Source organism: Neovison vison, chromosome 1, assembly GCF_020171115.1.
Source record: "Neovison vison isolate M4711 chromosome 1, ASM_NN_V1, whole genome shotgun sequence".
Taxonomy (NCBI): domain Eukaryota; kingdom Metazoa; phylum Chordata; class Mammalia; order Carnivora; family Mustelidae; genus Neogale; species Neogale vison.
In genome coordinates, this window is record NC_058091.1 from 250,439,515 (window position 1) to 250,460,479 (window position 20,965).

Consider the following 20,965-nt stretch of genomic DNA (forward strand, 5'->3'; position numbering starts at 1 on the left):
CAGCAATTCTAGAAACAGAAAAACAACCACTTTCTGAAAGGTAGGACTGGCGGAGAAGTGAATCCAAAGCGACGGGAAGATAGACCCCGGGGGGAGGGGCCGGCTCCCGGCAAGCGGCGGAGCAACGGAGCACAAAATCAGGACTTTTAAAAGTCTGTTCCGCTGAGGGACATCGCTCCGGAGGCTAAACTGGGGCAAAGCCCACACGGGGTTGGCGTGACCTCAGGTCCTGCGGGGTCACAGAAGGATCGGGGGTGTCTGAGTGTCGCAGAGCTTGCGGATATTGGAACGGGGAAGCCGGCTGCAGAGACAGAGCCGACAGTAAGCTCGCAGCTCGGAGTTGCCTTGAACCGGTCGCAAGCTCGGTGAGCTCGGAGCGCGGCCGGAGGTTGGGCAGACGCGAGTTACTGGGAGCTGTTTGCTGAGGGCGCACAGGGGAGCGGGGCCCCGGGCTCTCGGCTCCTCCGGGCCGGAGACCAGGAGGCCGCCATTTGTATTCCCGTCCTCCGGAACTCTACGGAAAGTGCTCAGGGAACAAAAGCTCCTGAAAGCAAAGCCGAGCAGATCACTCAGCCCGGCCCCTGGTAAGGGCGGTGTAATTCCGCCTGGGGCAAAGACACTTGAGAATCACTACACCAGGCCCCTCCCCCAGAAGATCAACAAGAAATCCAGGCAAGACCAAGTTCACCTACCAAGGAGTGCAGTTTCAATACCAAGGAGAGAGCAGCAGAATTCCAGAGGAGGAGAAAACAAACCACGGAACTCATGGCTTTCTGCCTGTGATTTTTTAGTCTTGCAGTTAATTTAATTTTTTTATTTTTCATTTTTTTTCTCTTCTTCTGCTAAAATTTTTTATAACTTTTACCCTTTTCTTTTTTAACGTTTTTTAACTAGGTTATCTAATATATATATTTTTTTCTTTTTTATACTTTTGTTTATTCATTTTCTTTTTTTTTTTTAATTCTTTTTTTTCTTTTTTTTCTTTCTTTCTTTTTTGAACCGCTTTTTATCCCCAAATCAGAAGAGATCCAAATCTCTTCAATCTTTTTTTTCTTAATTCTTTTTTAAATTCTTGATTGAATTTTTAATTCAATCTCTTTTTTTTAATTCTTTTTTTCTTTTTTTTCTTTCTTTCTTTTTGAACCTCTTTTTATCCCCAAATCAGAAGAGATCCCAATCAGAAGAGATTGGGAGATCCCAATCAGAGGAGATCCCTCACCCAACCGTGAGGGGGGAGAAATCCCCCCTCACGATTTGGGATATCTTCTGATTTGGTTAAAGCATATTTTCCTGGGATTGTTGCCACCCTTTTAGTATTTTACTTGCTCCTTCATATACTCTTAGCTGGACAAAATGACAAGGCGGAAAAATTCACAACAAAAAAAAGAACAAGAGGCAGTACCGAAGGCTAGGGACCTAATCAATACAGAAATTGGTAATATGTCAGATCTAGAGTTCAAAATGACAATTCTCAAGGTTATAGCCGGGCTTGAAAAAGGCATGGAAGATATTAGAGAAACCCTCTCGGGAGATATAAAAGCCCTTTCTGGAGAAATAAAAGAACTAAAATCTAACCAAGTTGAAATCAAAAAAGCTATTAATGAGGTGCAATCAAAAATGGAGGCTCTCACTGCTAGGATAAATGAGGCAGAAGAAAGAATTAGCGATATAGAAGACCAAATGACAGAGAATAAAGAAGCTGAGCAAAAGAGGGACAAACAGCTACTGGACCATGAGGGGAGAATTCGAGAGATAAGTGACACCATAAGACAAAACAACATTAGAATAATTGGGATTCCAGAAGAAGAAGAAAGAGAGAGGGGAGCAGAAGGTATACTGGAGAGAATTATTGGGGAGAATTTCCCCAATATGGCAAAGGGAACGAGCATCAAAATTCAGGAGGTTCAGAGAACGCCCCTCAAAATCAGTAAGAATAGGCCCACACCCCGTCACCTAATAGTAAAATTTACAAGCCTTAGTGACAAAGAGAAAATCCTGAAAGCAGCCCGGGAAAAGAAGTCTGTAACATACAATGGTAAAAGTATTAGATTGGCAGCTGACTTATCCACAGAGACTCGGCAGGCCAGAAAGAGCTGGCATGACATTTTCAGAGCACTAAACGAGAAAAACATGCAGCCAAGAATACTATATCCAGCTAGGCTATCATTGAAAATAGAAGGAGAAATTAAAAGCTTCCAGGATAAACAAAAACTGAAAGAATTTGCAAACACCAAACCAGCTCTACAGGAAATACTGAAAGGGGTCCTCTAAGCAAAGAGAGAGCCTACAAGTGGTAGATCAGAAAGGAACAGAGACAATATACAGTAACAGTCACCTTACAGGCAATACAATGGCACTAAAATCATATCTCTCAATAGTTACCCTGAATGTTAATGGGCTAAATGCCCCAATCAAAAGACACAGGGTATCAGAATGGATAAAAAAACAAAACCCATCTATATGTTGCCTCCAAGAAACTCATTTTAAACCTGAAGACACCTCCAGACTTAAAGTGAGGGGGTGGAAAAGAATTTACCATGCTAATGGACATCAGAAAAAAGCAGGAGTGGCAATCCTTATATCAGATCAATTAGATTTTAAGCCAAAGACTATAATAAGAGATGAGGAAGGACACTATATCATACTCAAAGGGTCTGTCCAACAAGAAGATCTAACAATTTTAAATATCTATGCCCCCAACATGGGCGCAGCAAACTATATAAACCAATTAATAACAAAATCAAAGAAACACATCAACAATCATACAATAATAGTAGGGGACTTTAACACTCCCCTCACTGAAATGGACAGATCATCCAAGCAAAAGATCAACAGGGAAATAAAGGCCTTAAATGATACACTGGATGAGATGGACATCACAGATATATTCAGAACATTTCATCCCAAAGCAACAGAATACACATTCTTCTCTAGTGCACATGGAACATTCTCCAGAATAGATCACATCCTCGGTCCTAAATCAGGACTCAACCGGTATCAAAAGATTGGGATCATTCCCTGCATATTTTCAGACCACAATGCTCTGAAGCTAGAACTCAACCACAAGAGGAAGTTTGGAAAGAACACAAATACATGGAGACTAAACAGCATCCTTCTAAAGAATGAATGGGTCAACCGGGAAATTAAAGAAGAATTGAAAAAAATCATGGAAACAAATGATAATGAAAATACAACGGTTCAAAATCTGTGGGACACAACAAAGGCAGTCCTGAGAGGAAAATATATAGCACTACAAGCTTTTCTCAAGAAACAAGAAAGGTCTCAGGTACACAACCTAACCCTACACCTAAAGGAGCTGGAGAAAGAACAAGAAAGAAACCCTAAGCCCAGCAGGAGAAGAGAAATCATAAAGATCAGAGCAGAAATCAATGAAATAGAAACCAAAAAAACAATAGAACAAATCAACCAAACTAGGAGCTGGTTCTTTGAAAGAATTAATAAAATTGATAAACCCTTGGCCAGACTTATCAAAAAGAAAAGAGAAAGGACCCAAATAAATAAAATCATGAACGAAAGAGGAGAGATCACAACTAACACCAAAGAAATACAAACTATTATAAGAACATACTATGAGCAACTCTACGCCAACAAATTTGACAATCTGGAAGAAATGGATGCATTCCTAGAAACATATAAACTACCAAAGTTGAACCAGGAAGAAATAGAAAGCCTGAACAGACCCATAACCAGTAAGGAGATTGAAACAGTCATTAAAAATCTCCAAACAAACAAAAGCCCAGGGCCAGATGGCTTCCCAGGGGAATTCTACCAAACATTTAAAGAAGAACTAATTCCTATTCTCCTGAAACTGTTCCAAAAAATAGAAATGGAAGGAAAACTCCCAAACTCATTTTATGAGGCCAGCATCACCTTGATCCCAAAACCAGACAAGGATCCCATCAAAAAAGAGAGCTATAGACCAATATCCTTGATGAACACAGATGCAAAAATTCTCACCAAAATACTAGCCAATAGGATTCAACAGTACATTAAAAGGATTATTCACCACGACCAAGTGGGATTTATCCCAGGGCTGCAAGGTTGGTTCAACATCCGCAAATCAGTCAATGTGATACAACACATCAATAAAAGAAAGAACAAGAACCATATGATACTCTCAATAGATGCTGAAAAAGCATTTGACAAAGTACAGCATCCCTTCCTGATCAAAACCCTTCAAAGTGTAGGGATAGAGGGCACATACCTCAATATCATCAAAGCCATCTATGAAAAACCTACTGCAAATATCATTCTCAATGGAGAAAAACTGAAAGCTTTTCCACTAAGGTCAGGAACACGGCAGGGATGTCCATTATCACCACTGCTATTCAACATAGTACTAGAAGTCCTAGCCTCAGCAATCAGACAACAAAAGGAAATTAAAGGCATCCAAATCGGCAAAGAAGAAGTCAAATTATCACTCTTCGCAGATGATATGATACTCTATGTGGAAAACCCAAAAGACTCCATTCCAAAACTGCTAGAACTTATACAGGAATTCAGTAAAGTGTCAGGATATAAGATCAATGCACAGAAATCAGTTGCATTTCTCTACACCAACAACAAGACAGAAGAAAGAGAAATTAAGGAGTCAATCCCATTTACAATTGCACCCCAAACCATAAGATACCTAGGAATAAACCTAACCAAAGAGGCTAAGAATCTATACTCAGAAAACTATAAAGTACTCATGAAAGAAATTGAGGAAGACACAAAGAAATGGAAAAATGTTCCATGCTCCTGGATTGGAAGAATAAATATTGTGAAAATGTCTATGCTACCTAAAGCAATCTACACATTTAATGCAATTCCTATCAAAGTACCATCCATCTTTTTCAAAGAAATGGAACAAATAATTTTAAAATTTATATGGAACCAGAAAAGACCTCGAATAGCCAAAGGGATATTGAAAAACAAAGCCAAAGTTGGTGGCATCACAATTCCGGACTTCAAGCTTTATTACAAAGCTGTCATCATCAAGACAGCATGGTACTGGCATAAAAACAGACACATAGACCAATGGAACAGAATAGAGAGCCCAGAAATAGACCCTCAACTCTATGGTCAACTAATCTTCGACAAAGCAGGAAAGAATGTCCAATGGAAAAAAGACAGCCTCTTCAATAAATGGTGTTGGGAAAATTGGACAGCCACGTGCAGAAAAATGAAATTGGACCATTTCCTTACACCACACACAAAAATAGATTCAAAATGGATTAAGGACCTCAATGTGAGAAAGGAATCCATCAAAATCCTTGAGGAGAACACAGGCAGCAACCTCTTCGACCTCAGCCGCAGCAACATCTTCCTAGGAACATCGCCAAAGGCAAGGGAAGCAAGGGCAAAAATGAACTTTTGGGATTTCATCAAAATCAAAAGCTTTTGCACAGCAAAGGAAACAGTTAACAAAACCAAAAGACAACCGACAGAATGGGAGAAGATATTTGCAAACGACATATCAGATAAAGGACTAGTGTCCAAAATCTATAAAGAACTTAACAAACTCAACACCCAAAGAACAAATAATCCAATCAAGAAATGGGCAGAGGACATGAACAGACGTTTCTGCAAAGAAGACATCCAGATGGCCAACAGACACATGAAAAAGTGCTCCATATCACTCGGCATCAGGGAAATACAAATCAAAACCACAATGAGATATCACCTCACACCAGTCAGAATGGCTAAAATCAACAAGTCAGGAAATGACAGATGCTGGCGAGGATGCGGAGAAAGGGGAACCCTCCTACACTGTTGGTGGGAATGCAAGCTGGTGCAACCACTCTGGAAAACAGCATGGAGGTTCCTCAAAATGTTGAAAATAGAACTGCCCTATGACCCAGCAATTGCACTACTGGGAATTTACCCTAAAGATACAAACGTAGTGATCCAAAGGGGCACGTGTACCCGAATGTTTATAGCAGCAATGTCCACAATAGCCAAACTATGGAAAGAACCTAGATGTCCATCAACAGATGACTGGATAAAGAAGATGTGGTATATATACACAATGGAATACTATGCAGCCATCAAAAGAAACGAAATCTTGCCATTTGCGACAACATGGATGGAACTAGAGCATATCATGCTTAGCGAAATAAGTCAAGCGGAGAAAGACAACTATCATATGATCTCCCTGATATGAGGGAGTGGTGATGCAACATGGGGGCTTAAGTGGGTAGGAGAAGAATCCATGAAACAAGATGGGATAGGGAGGGAGACAAACCATAAGTGACTCTTAATCTCACGAAACAAACTGTGGGTTGCTGGGGGGAGGGGGGTTGGGGGAAGGGGGGTAGGGTTATGGACATTGGGGAGGGTATGTGCTTTTGGGTAAATTGGAAGGGGAGATGAACCATGAGAGACTATGGACTCTGAAAAACAATCTGAGGGGTTTGAAGTGGCGGGGGGGTGGGAGGTTGGGGTACCAGGTGGTGGGTATTATAGAGGGCACGGCTTGCATGGAGCACTGGGTGTGGTGAAAAAATAATGAATACTGTTTTTCTGAAAATAAATAAATTGGAAAAAAAAAAAAAAAAAAAGAGTGCTCATCATAGTTTTATTTGTAAGATTTACTCTTACAGGGGCACCTGGATGGCTCAGTGGGTTACAGTTTCTGCCTTCAGCTCAGGTCATGATCTCAGGGTCCTGGGATCGAGCCCAGCATCACGCTCTCTGCTCAGTGGGGAGCCTGCTTCCCCCTCTCTCTCTGCCTGCCTCTCTGCCTACTTGTGATCTCTCTCTATCAAATAAATAAATAAAATCTTAAAAAAAAAAAAGAATCAAAAGAAAATCAGAAAAAAATTTCCAATTGAGGGGAATCTGGGTGGCTCAGTGGGTTAAAATCTCTGCCTTTGGCTCAGGTCATGATCCCAGGATCCTGGGATGGAGCCCCACATTGGGCTCTCTGCTCAGCAGTGAGCCTGCTTCCCCCATCTCTCTCTGCCTTTCTGCCTATTTGTAATCTCTGTCAAATAAATAAATAAAATCTTAAAGAAAATTACTATTACAGAATACTAAACTACATTAGCAAAATACGGGAAATAAATGCCCTATGGCATGCAGGGCAAAAGCAGCCATAAAGGAAAAAAAAATTTTTGCAGAATATTTATGACTGGGAAGATGTTCCTAATATATGCTAGATAAAGACAAACACAAGATACAAAACAGTGTCCACATGTTACTAACCCATTTTGAGTAATCTAAAAAATTACAACTATAGAGATACGCACATAAAAAGGCTGAGAACTACAGAAAACTGGTAATAAGAATAAAAAGAATTACTGTTTTTTCTTTATATCATTTTACGTTTTCAAAATCATTCTAATGAACATCTAACAGTTTCGAAATTAAAAAGTTCAGTATAACTTTCAAACTCAATACCCGTTACCTTAATAAAACCCCAGAGTCCACCAGCAGATGCTTCATCCTGACCTCTACCAACTCGAGGATCTTCTTGTTCCTCTGGAAACGTAATGGCTGATGTGGTTCCTGGTCCTTGGGCCAGAGACGTCAGACTGGCTTGCTGAGTAATGGGAGTCGGCAAAATACCTGGTATGTGGCAAAAATTTCCAATATATATAATTTATTTCATAAGTGATTTTCTATGAAAAAAAGATACACTGTAGGAGATGAGTACTCAAAATAGCTTTCATATTTTATAAACGCTTTGGTGATTCTTGGCATACATAATGTAAATACATACTCAGGCATTTCAAGACTGAGGTATGCACTCCAAGAATCACCTAAACCTTTATAAAATGCAAACAAAAACAAAATTCTGAAGAAATTTCCTGCCCTTTCTGTAGACTTTTTAACCAAGTGTCCTGAAAAAGGACAAAATATGTATCAAAAAGTACTCCCTGTTGGTCCTATTTAGCACTTGGATGTGGACAACTGTAATTCTAATCCCTTTAATGCATAAAAATAATTGATGTGAGCACCCAAGACCAACATATAAAAGCATGTAACAATATTTATTTTATATGCCCTACTTTAACTCAAAAAAGAAAATTCATATATTCAAAGAGTAGACATAATGCCTATACTATGCAAAAAATTTTATTAGTAAAAGTAGATTAGCAAAGTTGGATTAATAAAAATCAGAACGAAACTACTTCTTTTCCTAAAACTAGAAGTAACAGGCAAAGGATGACAAGGACAAAGTTTTTTTTGTTTTTTTTTTTAAGATTTTATTTATTTATTTGACAGAGAGAGATCACAAGTAGGTAGAGAGGCAGGCAGAGAGAGAGAGAGGGAAGCAGGCTCCCTGCTGAGCAGAGAGCCTGATGTGGGACTCGATCCCAGGACCCCGAGATCATGACCTGAGCCGAAGGCAGCGGCTTAACCCACTGAGCCACCCAGGCTCCCCAAGGACAAAGTTTTAATACTGGTTTCCAACAATCATTACAGGGAAGCTAGAAAAGTAGGTGTAACCGATTTAGAAAAGAAGATGGCCCATTACCATAAACTTAAGGTACACATGAAGCTTTTATTTGGTTTTAAATTTTTACCTGGCTAAACAAAAATACTCCCTACTCCCTGGACTATCCTTTTAAGTAAAGCTTTTTAAAAAACTCTCAAATATCACCTTGATGTCTCTCTGTAAGTATACAAAATATTAGAACAAGTATTTAAAATTTTATCTGACACTACATACAGTATACATACTTACTCTACATTTTACAACACACAAAATTTATCACTAGTAACATTACCTTTATTTTGATAATGTAAATATCAAAACATGAGAAAACTCCAGAAATCAAAGACATGAGTTAAAAGTAAAGCGGCAAAAAAGAAAAAAGTTTAAAAAAAAAAAAGTAATGCAGCAATACTGAAACCCTCAAACAGTACTGAAGAGAAACTGAAATGGTAAAAATGCCTTGGAAAACAGTCCAGCAGTTTCTTGAAAGCAAACAATTCCATGCCTAGTTATATACCCAAGAGACATGAAAATATGTCCTCACAAAAACCTGTACACAACTGTTCATAAAAGCAGTATGTGTAATACCAAAAAGTAGAAACAACACAGAAGTTCATCAATGGATGAAATGAATAAACAAAATGTGGAAGGAAAATCCGTACTACAGAATACTGACCCATAAAAACAAAGAGTACAGACACATGCTACAACATGGATGAACTTAAAAATACTCTGAGGGGAGCCTGGTTTACTCAGTAGGTTAAATGTCTGCCTTGGGCTCCGGTAACAATCTCAGGGTCCTGGGATGGAGCCCCACATCGGGCTCCCTGCTAAGCAGTGAGTGTGCTTCTCCCTCACCCCTTCCCACACTCATGTGCTCGCTCACTTGCTTTCTCAAATAAAATCTTCAAAAAAAATACACTAAGTGAAAGAAGTTTGTCACAAGACTATATATGGTATGATTCTATTTATATGAAAAATCAAAAATAGGTATACTCATAGAGACACAAAGCTCATGAATGGTTGTTTGGGGCTGTGAACATCGGGGGCAAGTAGGGAGTAATTGCTAATAGGTAGAGGGCTTCTTTTGGGGGTGATTAAAAAGATGACAGTGATGGCTGCACAACTCTGTAAATACTGTGACAACTACTGAATTACATACTTTAACATAAGGGTAAATTGTATGATACATAAATTATTTGCCAATAAAGCAATTATTTTAAAATGTATTTAAACATTAACTGTAGCCATTTATTTCAAAGTATCAGTAAGAGAATTACCTGTTACCGGAGGTGCGGAGAATGACGGCATCAGGGGTGTCTGGGGAGCTCTTCCTGCATGTCCCCTTGTAATGTCATAAGTTGCCCCAACGGAAAATCCCGATGTGGGAGGACCAGAAGGGGGTGCAGATAAAAGAGTGCTTTGGGCAGACGATGAAGCCGGGAAGTGGGATAGAGGAGGATTACTGAAGGCAGCAGCAGGTGGTGGAGAGACAGGAGGTGGGATAGAAGTAGTGAGGGCTGGAACAGAAGGGACCGGTGAAGGCGGCACGAAGGGCAAGGGTGCCGAGGGCCTCACGGGAGGAAGGGACGGCTGAGGGGTGGAGTACGCATGTGGCGGCAAAGACTGTATGGAGGACACATTTGGAGAAGAGAAAGAACTGGTTGCAGCTGGAAGATGGGAAGGAAAAAACCCCACAAAAATTAGAAATGCTTTTCATTCACTTAGTTTCCAAAGTATCTCATTACTTTTTTACTGCAAAATTTAAAAATTTAACAGACCATAACCCATTAATTATCTTTAATGTGTTATTTAATAAAATATATAACACATACGACTAAGTGCAAATGACTTTCAACTCCCCTAACTAAAAGTAGCAGTTACATAAAATTAAGTTACAGTCCTATTCGTAAATAGATCTTTATGTTTACATTCATTTTGCTTCCCACCCCCCACCCAAGAAAATAGAGCTGTTTTTCACCCTTGATGCCTTTAGCATAAAAAGCTACAGAGTGACTCCAAAATTTTGGTCAGGGGGCTGATCATCACAAAGTGACAGACTATGAGACAAAACTAACACATGCTTTTTGGGATACTTTTGTCCTAAGATGACGATCTGTAGTCAGTATGAATATAGAGAACAAAAGTTTACCCAAAGGAAAACAAACTTCTGAGCTTCAATAAAAAAAGTTCACTTCCCTTCATCGTGGGAAAAATCAGAAATGTTTTCGTCTATGTATTTTTCTTATAACCGACTCTGAGGAAAGTTAACAACATCATTACTACCGTCCAGCCACACCAGATGCTGGCGACGCCACGTACCTAAAGGCAGCGGGGTGGAAGCTGTGGCAGCTGCAGCCAGGCCTGCAGGGTGTGGTGGAGGAGTCCCCGGCGGGGTTGTCTCTATTCCGCTCTCTTCCATCATTTTTCTTCAATTATGGTTTACTGTAAAAATAGAGAAATGGAACATATATTGCACAGTAATCAAGTGTAGTTTCAAAGAATAATTTTAGAAAAAAAGTCATCAAGACACAGAGGTCTATACAATTTATAATGCCACTTATTTCTGGATAAAGGCTCTGTCAAAACTCCTAGAAAAACACTGTCTGTGACAATGTTTAATGTGCACATAACATTTTCATACACATACTTTATAATTGAGAAATAATTTTATATTATTCATAAATTTCAAACAGTAACTCACTAATACAATTTTTTGCCACATGAATCTACGTTAGACTTTTATCTTCATTCTAGTTACTATTACATTTCAAATAAAAATATGTTAATTTATTTTTCTTCTTCTTTTCCCATAAAACATTATATATGGGCTATTTCTATTAACATGAAAAAAAAAAAACTGAAAATGTGCTCACTTCCCAGCGCCTCTAGTTCACATTTAAAATCATACTTAGTAATGACTAAATGATTATGTCTCATATTTTAGAAATGTTAAACTAGATAGCAGGATCCTAAGAGAAAAATGGATTATCAGATATGGGAAAACTTCCTTAAAAATTAAAAACTTCAAGTCTGTCTCAAGTATAAAATCAAAACTTCTAAATAAAACTTCTGGTTTTGATTTCGATGTGTTCAGTCATTTAACAAATACTCAATGAAAGTCAACTGCTAGCCAAGCACTGTACCAGTGCCTCTGGACATACAACGTAAACAAAGACAAACAAGATACTTACAGTCCAGTACAGCAGAGGGTCAAGTAATACCACCAATGAACTGTAGCCTTAATTATGTGCTCTGAGGGTAAAAACACCATCCTATTTGAGGGGAATACGATTTTCAGTTGAGTGAGGAAAGGAAGTCACATATAAACAGAGATCTAAAAGATGCAGAATTTCACTAGGCAATGAGAAAGAAGTAGGGAAGGTTCCAGAAAAAGTGAATATACACCAAGTGTACAAGCGTAAAGTAGAGGGAACAAGACATATTCAAGAAAACCCATGTGACAAGGAACAGAAAAAAAGATGAAGACTGGAGACACAGGCAAAAACCCATACCATGTTGAACCTTATAAACCACATCAAGCAGTTGGGTTTTTTAAGGACACAAAGGCACCGTACAGCATTCAAGCTGGGGATGGCATATTTGCCTTCTAACTTTTTTGAAGAAGTTTTAGATTTGCAAAAAGATGCAAAAATAGACCAGAGTTTCTGAGTATCCTAACCCCAGCTTCTCCAACCAACAGCACCTCACCTAACTGCAGTAGAGTTATCACACCCAGGAATTTAACACTGGTGCTGTACTAGTAACCAGTGATTTTATTTAGGTTTTCACCTGTTTTTACATGTGTATGCTTCTGTCTGTGTGTGTAGCTCCATGAAGTTTCATCACACACAAAGACTCATGTAACCAACACCACTATCACTCTAAAGAAACTCCTTTGTGGTGCTCCTTTGTCAGAGCCTCCCACTAACCACAGGCTGTGGCAAGAGACTGTTCTCTATCATTTTCTCATTTAATGAATGTTACCTAAATAGAACCATACAGCATATGACATTCCGAGACTGGATTTTTTTTTTTTTTCAGTCAATATAATGCTCCTGAGACCTATCCAAGTTGTTGGAAGTACCACTGGTTGGGGTTTTTAAAAATTTCTGAATGGTATTCCATTTTACTGATGTGCCACAGTTTATCTATTGGTCTGGTAAAGGACATTTAGGCTAATTCCAGCTTTTGGCAATTCATATTTGTGTTCTGAAAACACTCCTCTGACCACAGTATGCAGGTTGGGATATAGGGCAGTCAGAGTAAATGCAGAGAGACTATTAAGAAGGAGAGAAGTAGTTCATATAGGAACTGATAACACCCAAGGCAAGTGCCTCTAAAGTGCAGAGAGGGGCGGAGGGACCCAGAGGTCATTGGGCAACATCTGAGACATTTTTCGTTGTCAGAACTAGAGGGACTACTGGTATCTAGTAGGTAAAGGCTAGGAATACAACTAAAAATCGCACAGGGCACAGGAAAACCCTCATAAGAATGAATTATCTGGCCCCACATATCAATAGTAGCAAGAGTGAGAAGCTTGGGCCTAGACTGATGACAGGGGAAATAGGGAAGAATGAGTAGATTCAAAAACTGGAGATGGGGCATGACTTACACAAATGTATAGATGGCTATGCATTCACTAAGACAGGGAACACGGGAAAAGGTCAAGAGGTTTGATGTCTTCTTTTTTGGGAAGGGGCATTATGCGCTGTTTAAAATTGGACCTACCGAGTTTAAGCTCCTTGAAACATCCAAATAGAGACACTGATGAAGTCTGTGGTTTAGCAGTAAGTGTAGGTTTCTTCAGTTTACTGAGTCCTAAAGTCATGTTCTGGGATAAGGTTATCTAAGGAGAGAATACCAAGTGAAAAGGAAAAGATGACCCAACCAATCCTTGAAAAAGTGCCTGGCAGATGAACTTGCGAAGAGTGAAATGACCAAAAAGGAGAAAACCAGGAGACTGTGGTGTCCAAAAGCCAAAGAAGTTCCAAGGTAGGAAGGGGCAGCAGTACCAAATGCTGCAGAAATGCCAAAGTACTGTGATATCTGAAAGAATGTCACTGATTTTCCAAACTGAAGATATGAACACAGTGAGAGCAGTTTCCATGGAAAGAGCAGGGCTAGAAGCCAGTTTCAATTGGACTGAGTAGGAGGAGGTGAGGTAAAAATACACAACACTTTGAAAGAGTTTGGTTGTGAATGTGGAGGAAGTATCTATGGCATTTAAGTCGAGACCAGGGATCAGGGAGGCAAACATCTTTTCATTCAGTACCTCTACACCAAAGTGAGATAAACTGGAACACAAACAGCCTTCTGGGGACTTGATCCCTCCCTGCCAAAGCCACCTCTTTTCATCTCCCCGTTTTCCTCCTTACAGATGCTACCAAATCCTTACAATGGCCAGTAGAAGTCCTGTTTAAAGATAATCTTGATCCCTAAATTAATGAATGTGTTGGCAAAATACTCTCTGCAATGAAAACAACTTATAACCTGCAACAAAGGGTCAATTTCTTTCAGTCTTTAAAAGATACACTAAGAAGTGCCTTAATGAGGGCGCCTGGGTGGCTCAGTGGGTTAAGTCACTGCCTTCGGCTCAGGTCATGATCTCAGGGTCCTGGGATGGAGTCCCGCATCAGGCTCTCTGCTCAGCAGGGAGCCTGCTTCCTCCTCTCTCTCTCTGCCTGCCTCTCTGCCTGCTTGTGATCTCTCTCTGTCAAATAAATAAATAAAATCTTAAAAAAAAAAAAAGTGGCTTAATGAGGTTATTAGGTAAATTCGGTGTACATAAACATTATGCCTTCTTACTGAAGAAAAGCTACTGTGATTACAGTGAAGTGTCAGACTTGGTAAAGGTTTTAGTGCATACCTTTTCAGCACAGGAAGTGTTATTAATGTGTCAACATTAAAGAAAGTAATGAAAAATAGCTTAGAAAATTGAGTCTTCAGTCTCTGGCTGACCCTCCTCTTCCAATTTACATCTATTATGGTTTTTCTGGTACAAAGTGAATGGCTACTTATAAGAATACAATAAAGAAATGGAATAATGCAGCTTTGATCAAAGTAAAAGCCTTAAAAGCAGTTATTACTGGTGTTCTAACAAACAACGAACGCCAAAGCAGGATGTGAGAGTTTTGTCTATGCATTCTCAGCTGTGACCCCAAAATAAACTTCCATAAATGTTAATTGAATGAAAGAATGGCTGTAAAGTAGAAAGACCGGAACGCCAAAATGTCATGTTCCCAAGCAAGTACATGTTGTCACTCAAAAATACCTACCCTGACAGGCAGAAATGGATATAAATTCTGCCCATCTAGGATAGGAGCTATCATGCCAGTTTGCCGGAAGCCGGTCCCAAAGGCGAACAAAGAGCAGAATGCAAAAGCCAGGGAACCTGGGGAAAATAAACTCCTTCCCACTGCCATTCCCAGTGCACGGACCCAGGAGCCGGGAGAAGGCGGGAACGGCCGGCATCCTGTGCCTGGAGACAGCGGCCTTCCCGCAGGCCCTGCCACGTCTCCAGGCCGGGCCGGGCTAAGGTCAGCGGGCGCCTGCCGCCCGTCCCGTTCGGCCGCCCGCGCGCTGGAAGGCGGAGCCAAACGGTCGGGGGCGCCTGGCTGGGTCCGCACCCCGGAGCAAAGGACGGGAACCGGACCCAGGACCGGCACCCACAGTGCTAAACGCGCGGCGGGGACTGCTCGCCTGGCCAAGGGTCCCCGTGCCGGGCCGCACTGTACACGCTAGCACAGCCTGCGCTCGGGACTCCACTGCGGGTCTCCGAAGCGACCCTAACCATCCCGCGGCGCTGCCCGCTGGCCCGCCCACCTGGAGGGGTCGGCGCCCGTTGGCGCCCGCATCCCATCCCACCGCCCGTCGGCACCTGCGGCGCTGCCAGGCCGACGCTTACCTGGGGGCCCGAGAGAGCGTATGCGTGGCAGCTGGAAAGTGCAGGACAGGACTTCGGGGTGCTAAGACTACCGCTCGGAGAAGACGGCGAAGATGCCGGCAAGAGCTCACCGCTGCGCGTCCCCGCCTCCAAAATGGCCACCGAAGGCGCACGCCCCTGCGGCTGCCACGTCGACTACGCACCGCCCCGCCCGCTGGGAGCCTCTTGGTCGCGCCCGGCCCCGCCCCGCCCCGCGCCCCGCCCCGCCCACGGGGAGCCTCGTCGCGCCCCGCCCCTCCCGAGAACGCAGGTTAAACTCGTCTGTGTACCTCGGACCTGAGGTGCTGCTACCGGGGTACTCGGCCCCGGCCCCTCTGGGAGCATGTCCAGTAGCACCGTCATGCTTCCCACTCCACAGCCCTACACGCGAGAACGGCATCCTCGTTACCAGGTGTCGCTCGCTTATCCTGTGCGGTGGCCGCCCACGGAGTGGCGATGAGCCAGCCAAAGTCGTCCTGTCCAATCCCCAACTGCATAAAGGAACCCCCTTCACAAACGCGACAGACAGAGGACTTGCGTATTTACCAAAATTTCCAGAAAACAGCAGTTGCATCCGGAGAAATAAAAAGCGGGTGGGTAAAGCGTAGCAGCTACTGTTACTTTTTTCCCCAACAATATTTAGTACATGTACATTCTTTTTCTTAATTGAAAAAACGAAAGGCAAAGATTATTAACCTTCTTAACCTAATGTGACACACTTAAAGCAGTTCCTGAAACAGTTTGTGGTCAATAATGCACATTAAATAAATAAGTGAACGGTGTGCAAGAGAGGGAAATAAGGAATCTGAAACCAGAAGTCTGGGTTTGTAAGGTTCCCTGGGTGGCTTCGACACACGTCATGATCCCAGGGTCGTGGACTGGAGCCCTACCTCAGGCTTCCTGCTTACTGGGGAGCCTGCTTCTCCCTCTCACTCTGCCACTCCCCCTGCTTGTCCTCTTGCTCTTTCTCTTTTAAAATCTCTTTTCTCTTTCTTTTTTAAAATCTTTAAAAAAAAAAAAAAAGTCTGGGTTTGGGTCTGAAGCTACCCTAACACCAGTCGTGCAGCTGTGCCCTTGTATAGTTCACTTAGCTTTCTCCAGTCCCCCTAATTCCATCTGTAAGATGAGAATATTATACTCAGGCAGGTAACAGTCCAAATGAGTAGTATGAAAGCACTTTTTCAACTGCTGAGTGTTAAACACATGAAAAATTGTTTTTGTTCCTTCCAAATTCCTTTAGGAGCCCATTTCTAGATTTCACATGAATAGATCTCTTGGGCTTGACGGTTGCAAGCATTCTAAAATGTCTCATTAAACAGCTGACAGTATTAAACTATGCCCTCTCTTCAGATCTTCCTTTGCCATTACAGTGGGTTGTTTCTTTTGGTGGTGACTCTTACTCCATCCACAGAGAATGTGTGTAGGTAGCTATCCAGGTTACTTTTCTAGAAGTGCTGCTGGGCGGGCCTGAAAGTAGTCACCATCTCCATCTTCTTTGGTCGACACCCTTAATAGCTATAAGGTTTATTCGTTTCTTCATTCAACAATTATTTATCACTGACTGCACTGTACAGAGCATTAATACCAGAAATGTAGAACGAACAAGACAGACAAGGTCCTGACACTTAGGAGGCTTTCATACTCAACAGGAGAGAGAGAGGCTATGAACAGGAACACAGAGTGTTTACGATGAGCACTCTCAGGATAATCAATAAACGAATTTGTTTAGACAGTAATTGGCCACTTTGGATAGGATGGGTGAGCAAGGCTTCTCTGAGGAGGTGGGACTTGAGCAGGGACGTGTAAGGAAGCAGGCCTATGGTTATCTGGCTGGAAGGAAGGGCACACAAAGGCTCCAAGGGAGGTGTTTGGCACCTTTGTGGAACAACAAGGAAACAGAGACTGGGTGGATAAAAATGAGGTCAGAGGGAAAGTAGGGCCAGATCATATCCAGCTTTGCAGGCCCTGGTCAGAACTTTGGGTTATATTCTGAGAGAAATGGGAAGTGAAAAGATTTGAACAGAGGACTGGCAAGATTTGACTTCAGTGTAAAATCACTCTCTGATTGCTGTGACTATAGGGGACAAAGGGACTAGCACAGGATGGCCAACACCACCACATTGGTGGCTTGTGCAGCTAACTGGGCAGAGGGAGGTGATGCTCGTTCTAGATATATCTTGAAGGTTGAGTTGTCTTAATTCACTGATGGATGGAACATGACCTGTGTCAGTTTCCTCAGACTGCCCAACAAATCACCACAACTGTTTAGAGAAAAAGACAACAGTCTTTTTTTTTTCCCCTCTCACAGTTCCAGAGGCCAGAAGTCCAAAATCAAGGGTCAGCAGGAGCTCCCCAAAGACTCTGGAAGATAATCCTTCCATGTCTAATTTCTGGTGGATCCAGATGTTCCTTGGCTTCTACCAGCAAGACTTCAATCTCTACTGGTCTTCATTGTGGCCTTCTGCCTCTGTATCCTGTACCTCTGTATCTCAAACCTCCCTTGAACTTTCTTTTTTTTTTTTTTTTAAAGATTTTATTTACTTTTTTGAGAGAGAGACAGTGAGAGAGAACATGAGCGAGGAGAAGGCCAGAGGGAGAAGCAGACTCCCCATGGAGCTGGGAGCCTGATGCGGGACTCAATCCCGGAACTCCAGGATCATGACCTGAGCCCAAGGCAGTTGTCCAACCAACTGAGCCACCCAGGCATCCCTCCCTTTACCTTTCTAAGGATACATACCATTGCATTGAGGGTCCCTCCTAAACCCAGAATGATCTCATTTCAAGATCCTTGGGGGGCGATCTAAACCCAATTCCCAAATAAACTCACATTCACAAGTTCCCAGTAGACTTATCTTCTGGGGAGGCTGCCATTCTGCCCACCAGTTGGGTGGTATTTCCCACATGAGTTTTTTTTTTCTAGCTTACTTCATAGTCTACTCTTAATTATTCTCAAAAGAGTCCATAATATGTGTAATATTCATATAGATACTGAAGCATGTATTTTGAGGTGGGACGGAGAAGATGCTGGGACCCCGGGCATCTGCAGCATTGCCTGGAGTAAAGACAGACCTGAACCTGGTCAGAAATACCACAGGCTCTGCAACTCGGAAGAAGTCTTGACCCAAACATTGCATAGAACATACCTGTACTGAACAATTATTCATTGTTTATCTGGAATTCAAATTTAAAGATTTATTTATTTAGTTATTTAATAGACAGAGATGACAAGTAGGCGGAGGCAGCAGAGAGAGAGGAGGTGGACCCTGGAATCATGACCTAAGCCAAAGGCAGAGGCTTTAACCCACTGAGCCACCCAGGCGTGCCTGGAATTCAAATTTAGAAGGCAAGCAAGGTGTGACTGCAAGACAATGTAGTCTTGATAAGGACAGAAGTCTTGGTACCAGACAACCTGGACTTGAATCCTGGCTCTCTAGCACCTGCTAGGTCACCAGCTAGCCTTCGGCATGTCATTTAAACTCTGCCTTGATTTCTTCACCTATAAAATAAGAACTTCTATTAATACCAACCTCATAGTTTGTTGCTTAGGGATTCAATGACTTCATACATGTAAAACGCTGGCAACTGTGATCAGTGCCCATCACCGGGTTCTCTCTGTGTTAGCTCACATTCTTGTCTTTTCTAGTCTTGTCATCAACTCAAAATTTCCTTCAGTTATAAACAGGGTAGTTCTCTCACTTTGCCCAGGACATCCCCAATTGCGGATGGCTGCCCTAACAGAATTATTAAAAGTTCCCACCTCCTGTTCTCCAAAGGGTTCCAGTTTGGACAGTCTGTCTTATGGTCACTCTAGTTACAGAGATATTGAATCATCACTCTTTCTTAAAAAAAGGAGTTGCTCTTTTTGCACAGGCAGCTACAGCATGAACATTTCAGTACCTGCCTCTCAAACATACACATGTAATTGTTGTTACCAGAGTCGATTTCTATTGCCTACAAAGAACTAACTTCTCTTTCTAAAACATATATTTATACAAACATTCAAGGACTCCTCATTGCCTGAATGATAAAAATCTCAAAAATCCAGCTGACCTTCACGTTCTAGATACTTACTCTTTCTGAATCTTCCTCCATATTCCCCAGCCACCAGCTGCATACATGTGGCCCGTCCAGAAACCATATGCCTTCGCTTCTATCGGTCCCTCTGCCTGAAATGTTTTTTTTTCCCCTTTCCACCTGCTACTAATAGACATACTTCATTTTTTAAGGACCTGCTCAAAGTTTTCTTCTATCATAAAACCTTTCACACTCCATCTTTGTTGGTCGTACATGTCTACAGCCCGTTTTCGTATGTGAGCTCCTTGACAGTAATAACTTTGTTTCTAGAATCCTATTACATTGAAACTTTTAGATAGATTAATCTATGAACATTTTATTGAATTGATTTGAATATCTGGTGAGGACTGATGTAGAGTATACACACGGCAATGATTTTTTTTCTTCCCTAGATATGATTTTATGAAAAATAAATTGTGGGAAACAGAACAAATACGCCTCCTTTGGAAAACCAGAAAATTCACTTTGAACAAGGAACCATGCAACCAAATGAATTCTCTGCGCAAGGAAACACTGTTAATATGCAATAACATATTACAAAGGATTTAAAAACTTTTTCTAAACTTTCACATTTTTACAAAGTTCAAAGTTTGCATAACTTCAGCCTACAGCTCCCAGTGCAAAATAACTCTTAAATATTTATATCTTGTAGGAGTGTTTCTCAAGTCTTTGAATTCATAGAGCACTTCACTTTTTCCCTGTAGGTTTTCTATCTGTTTAGAAAAGAATAGGAAACAACACAGATGTTCTTACAAGCAGCTTCATTTTCAAACAATGTTTGAAACTGACAAGTTGCATCCATTCCCTTGGGCAATTCAGTCTTTCCCTAAGGCCTAGAAGTGAAATTTGGGGAAGAGAGTCTAGGAGAGGAACCAGTCCAATCCCCGTAATTCACATATCAACCCAAGTGCTTGTGAACTGACATCCAGTGTCCTTCTCCCCGGCGTCCCACAGAACTGCTTCTGAGTGGGTCATCAGGGTGAAGTGGAAAACACACTGGCCTGGGAACCCAGTACCACTGCTAATTAACAATGCGACTCTGGGGTTACCTTCCCTGAATTTTCATTTCCTCCCCTGACAAGTGAAGGAGAGATAGCTGTGGGATTTCTGCCAGGAAGGCTCATTACTGCTGGCTTCCTAGCAAGACAAGCAAAGAAAATTCTAAAACTTACCAGCACAGATGGAAAATCCTAGATGAAATCTTAGGACCTGGAATTGACTAAATGAGCAAGAGGACGATAAATATTATGATTAAGGAGGGTTTTCCCCCCCTAGGAATTGAAGGGTGCTTCCACTTCAGAAAAATGTTTAATCTGATAGAGGACATCTACAGAATAACATGGCAAATATCATACTTAATGATAAGATATGGGAAGCGTTTTCGCACATGTATATTTCCAGCAGTAACAACACACCTGAACTCTATGACTATTCAGTAGCTTTCCTTTTGTGTCTAGTCAGGACACTAATTAAAACTCTCAATGTTTAAAAACATAATAAAACATCACTCTGTTCCATCG

General features: G+C 41.6%; 1 protein-coding gene across 2 annotated transcripts in view; it reads right to left on the reverse strand.

Annotated features, from left to right (window-relative positions):
- The window catches only part of PRRC1 (proline rich coiled-coil 1), a 49,355-nt gene extending 33,874 nt beyond the window's left edge, over positions 1–15,481 (reverse strand). Inside the window, exons 1-5 of one of the 2 annotated variants that reach the window (XM_044228393.1) lie at positions 15,354–15,481; positions 11,641–11,721; positions 10,769–10,891; positions 9,727–10,116; positions 7,412–7,572 (exon numbers count right to left, since the gene is read on the reverse strand). In XM_044228393.1, coding sequence (XP_044084328.1) covers positions 7,412–7,572; positions 9,727–10,116; positions 10,769–10,871 — 654 coding nt within the window. In that variant the 5' untranslated portion in view covers positions 10,872–10,891; positions 11,641–11,721; positions 15,354–15,481. The remainder of the gene's footprint in view (positions 1–7,411; positions 7,573–9,726; positions 10,117–10,768; positions 10,892–11,640; positions 11,722–15,353) is intronic. The other variant, XM_044228383.1, reaches the window with a different exon arrangement.
- Positions 15,482–20,965: the final 5,484 nt, after the last annotated feature.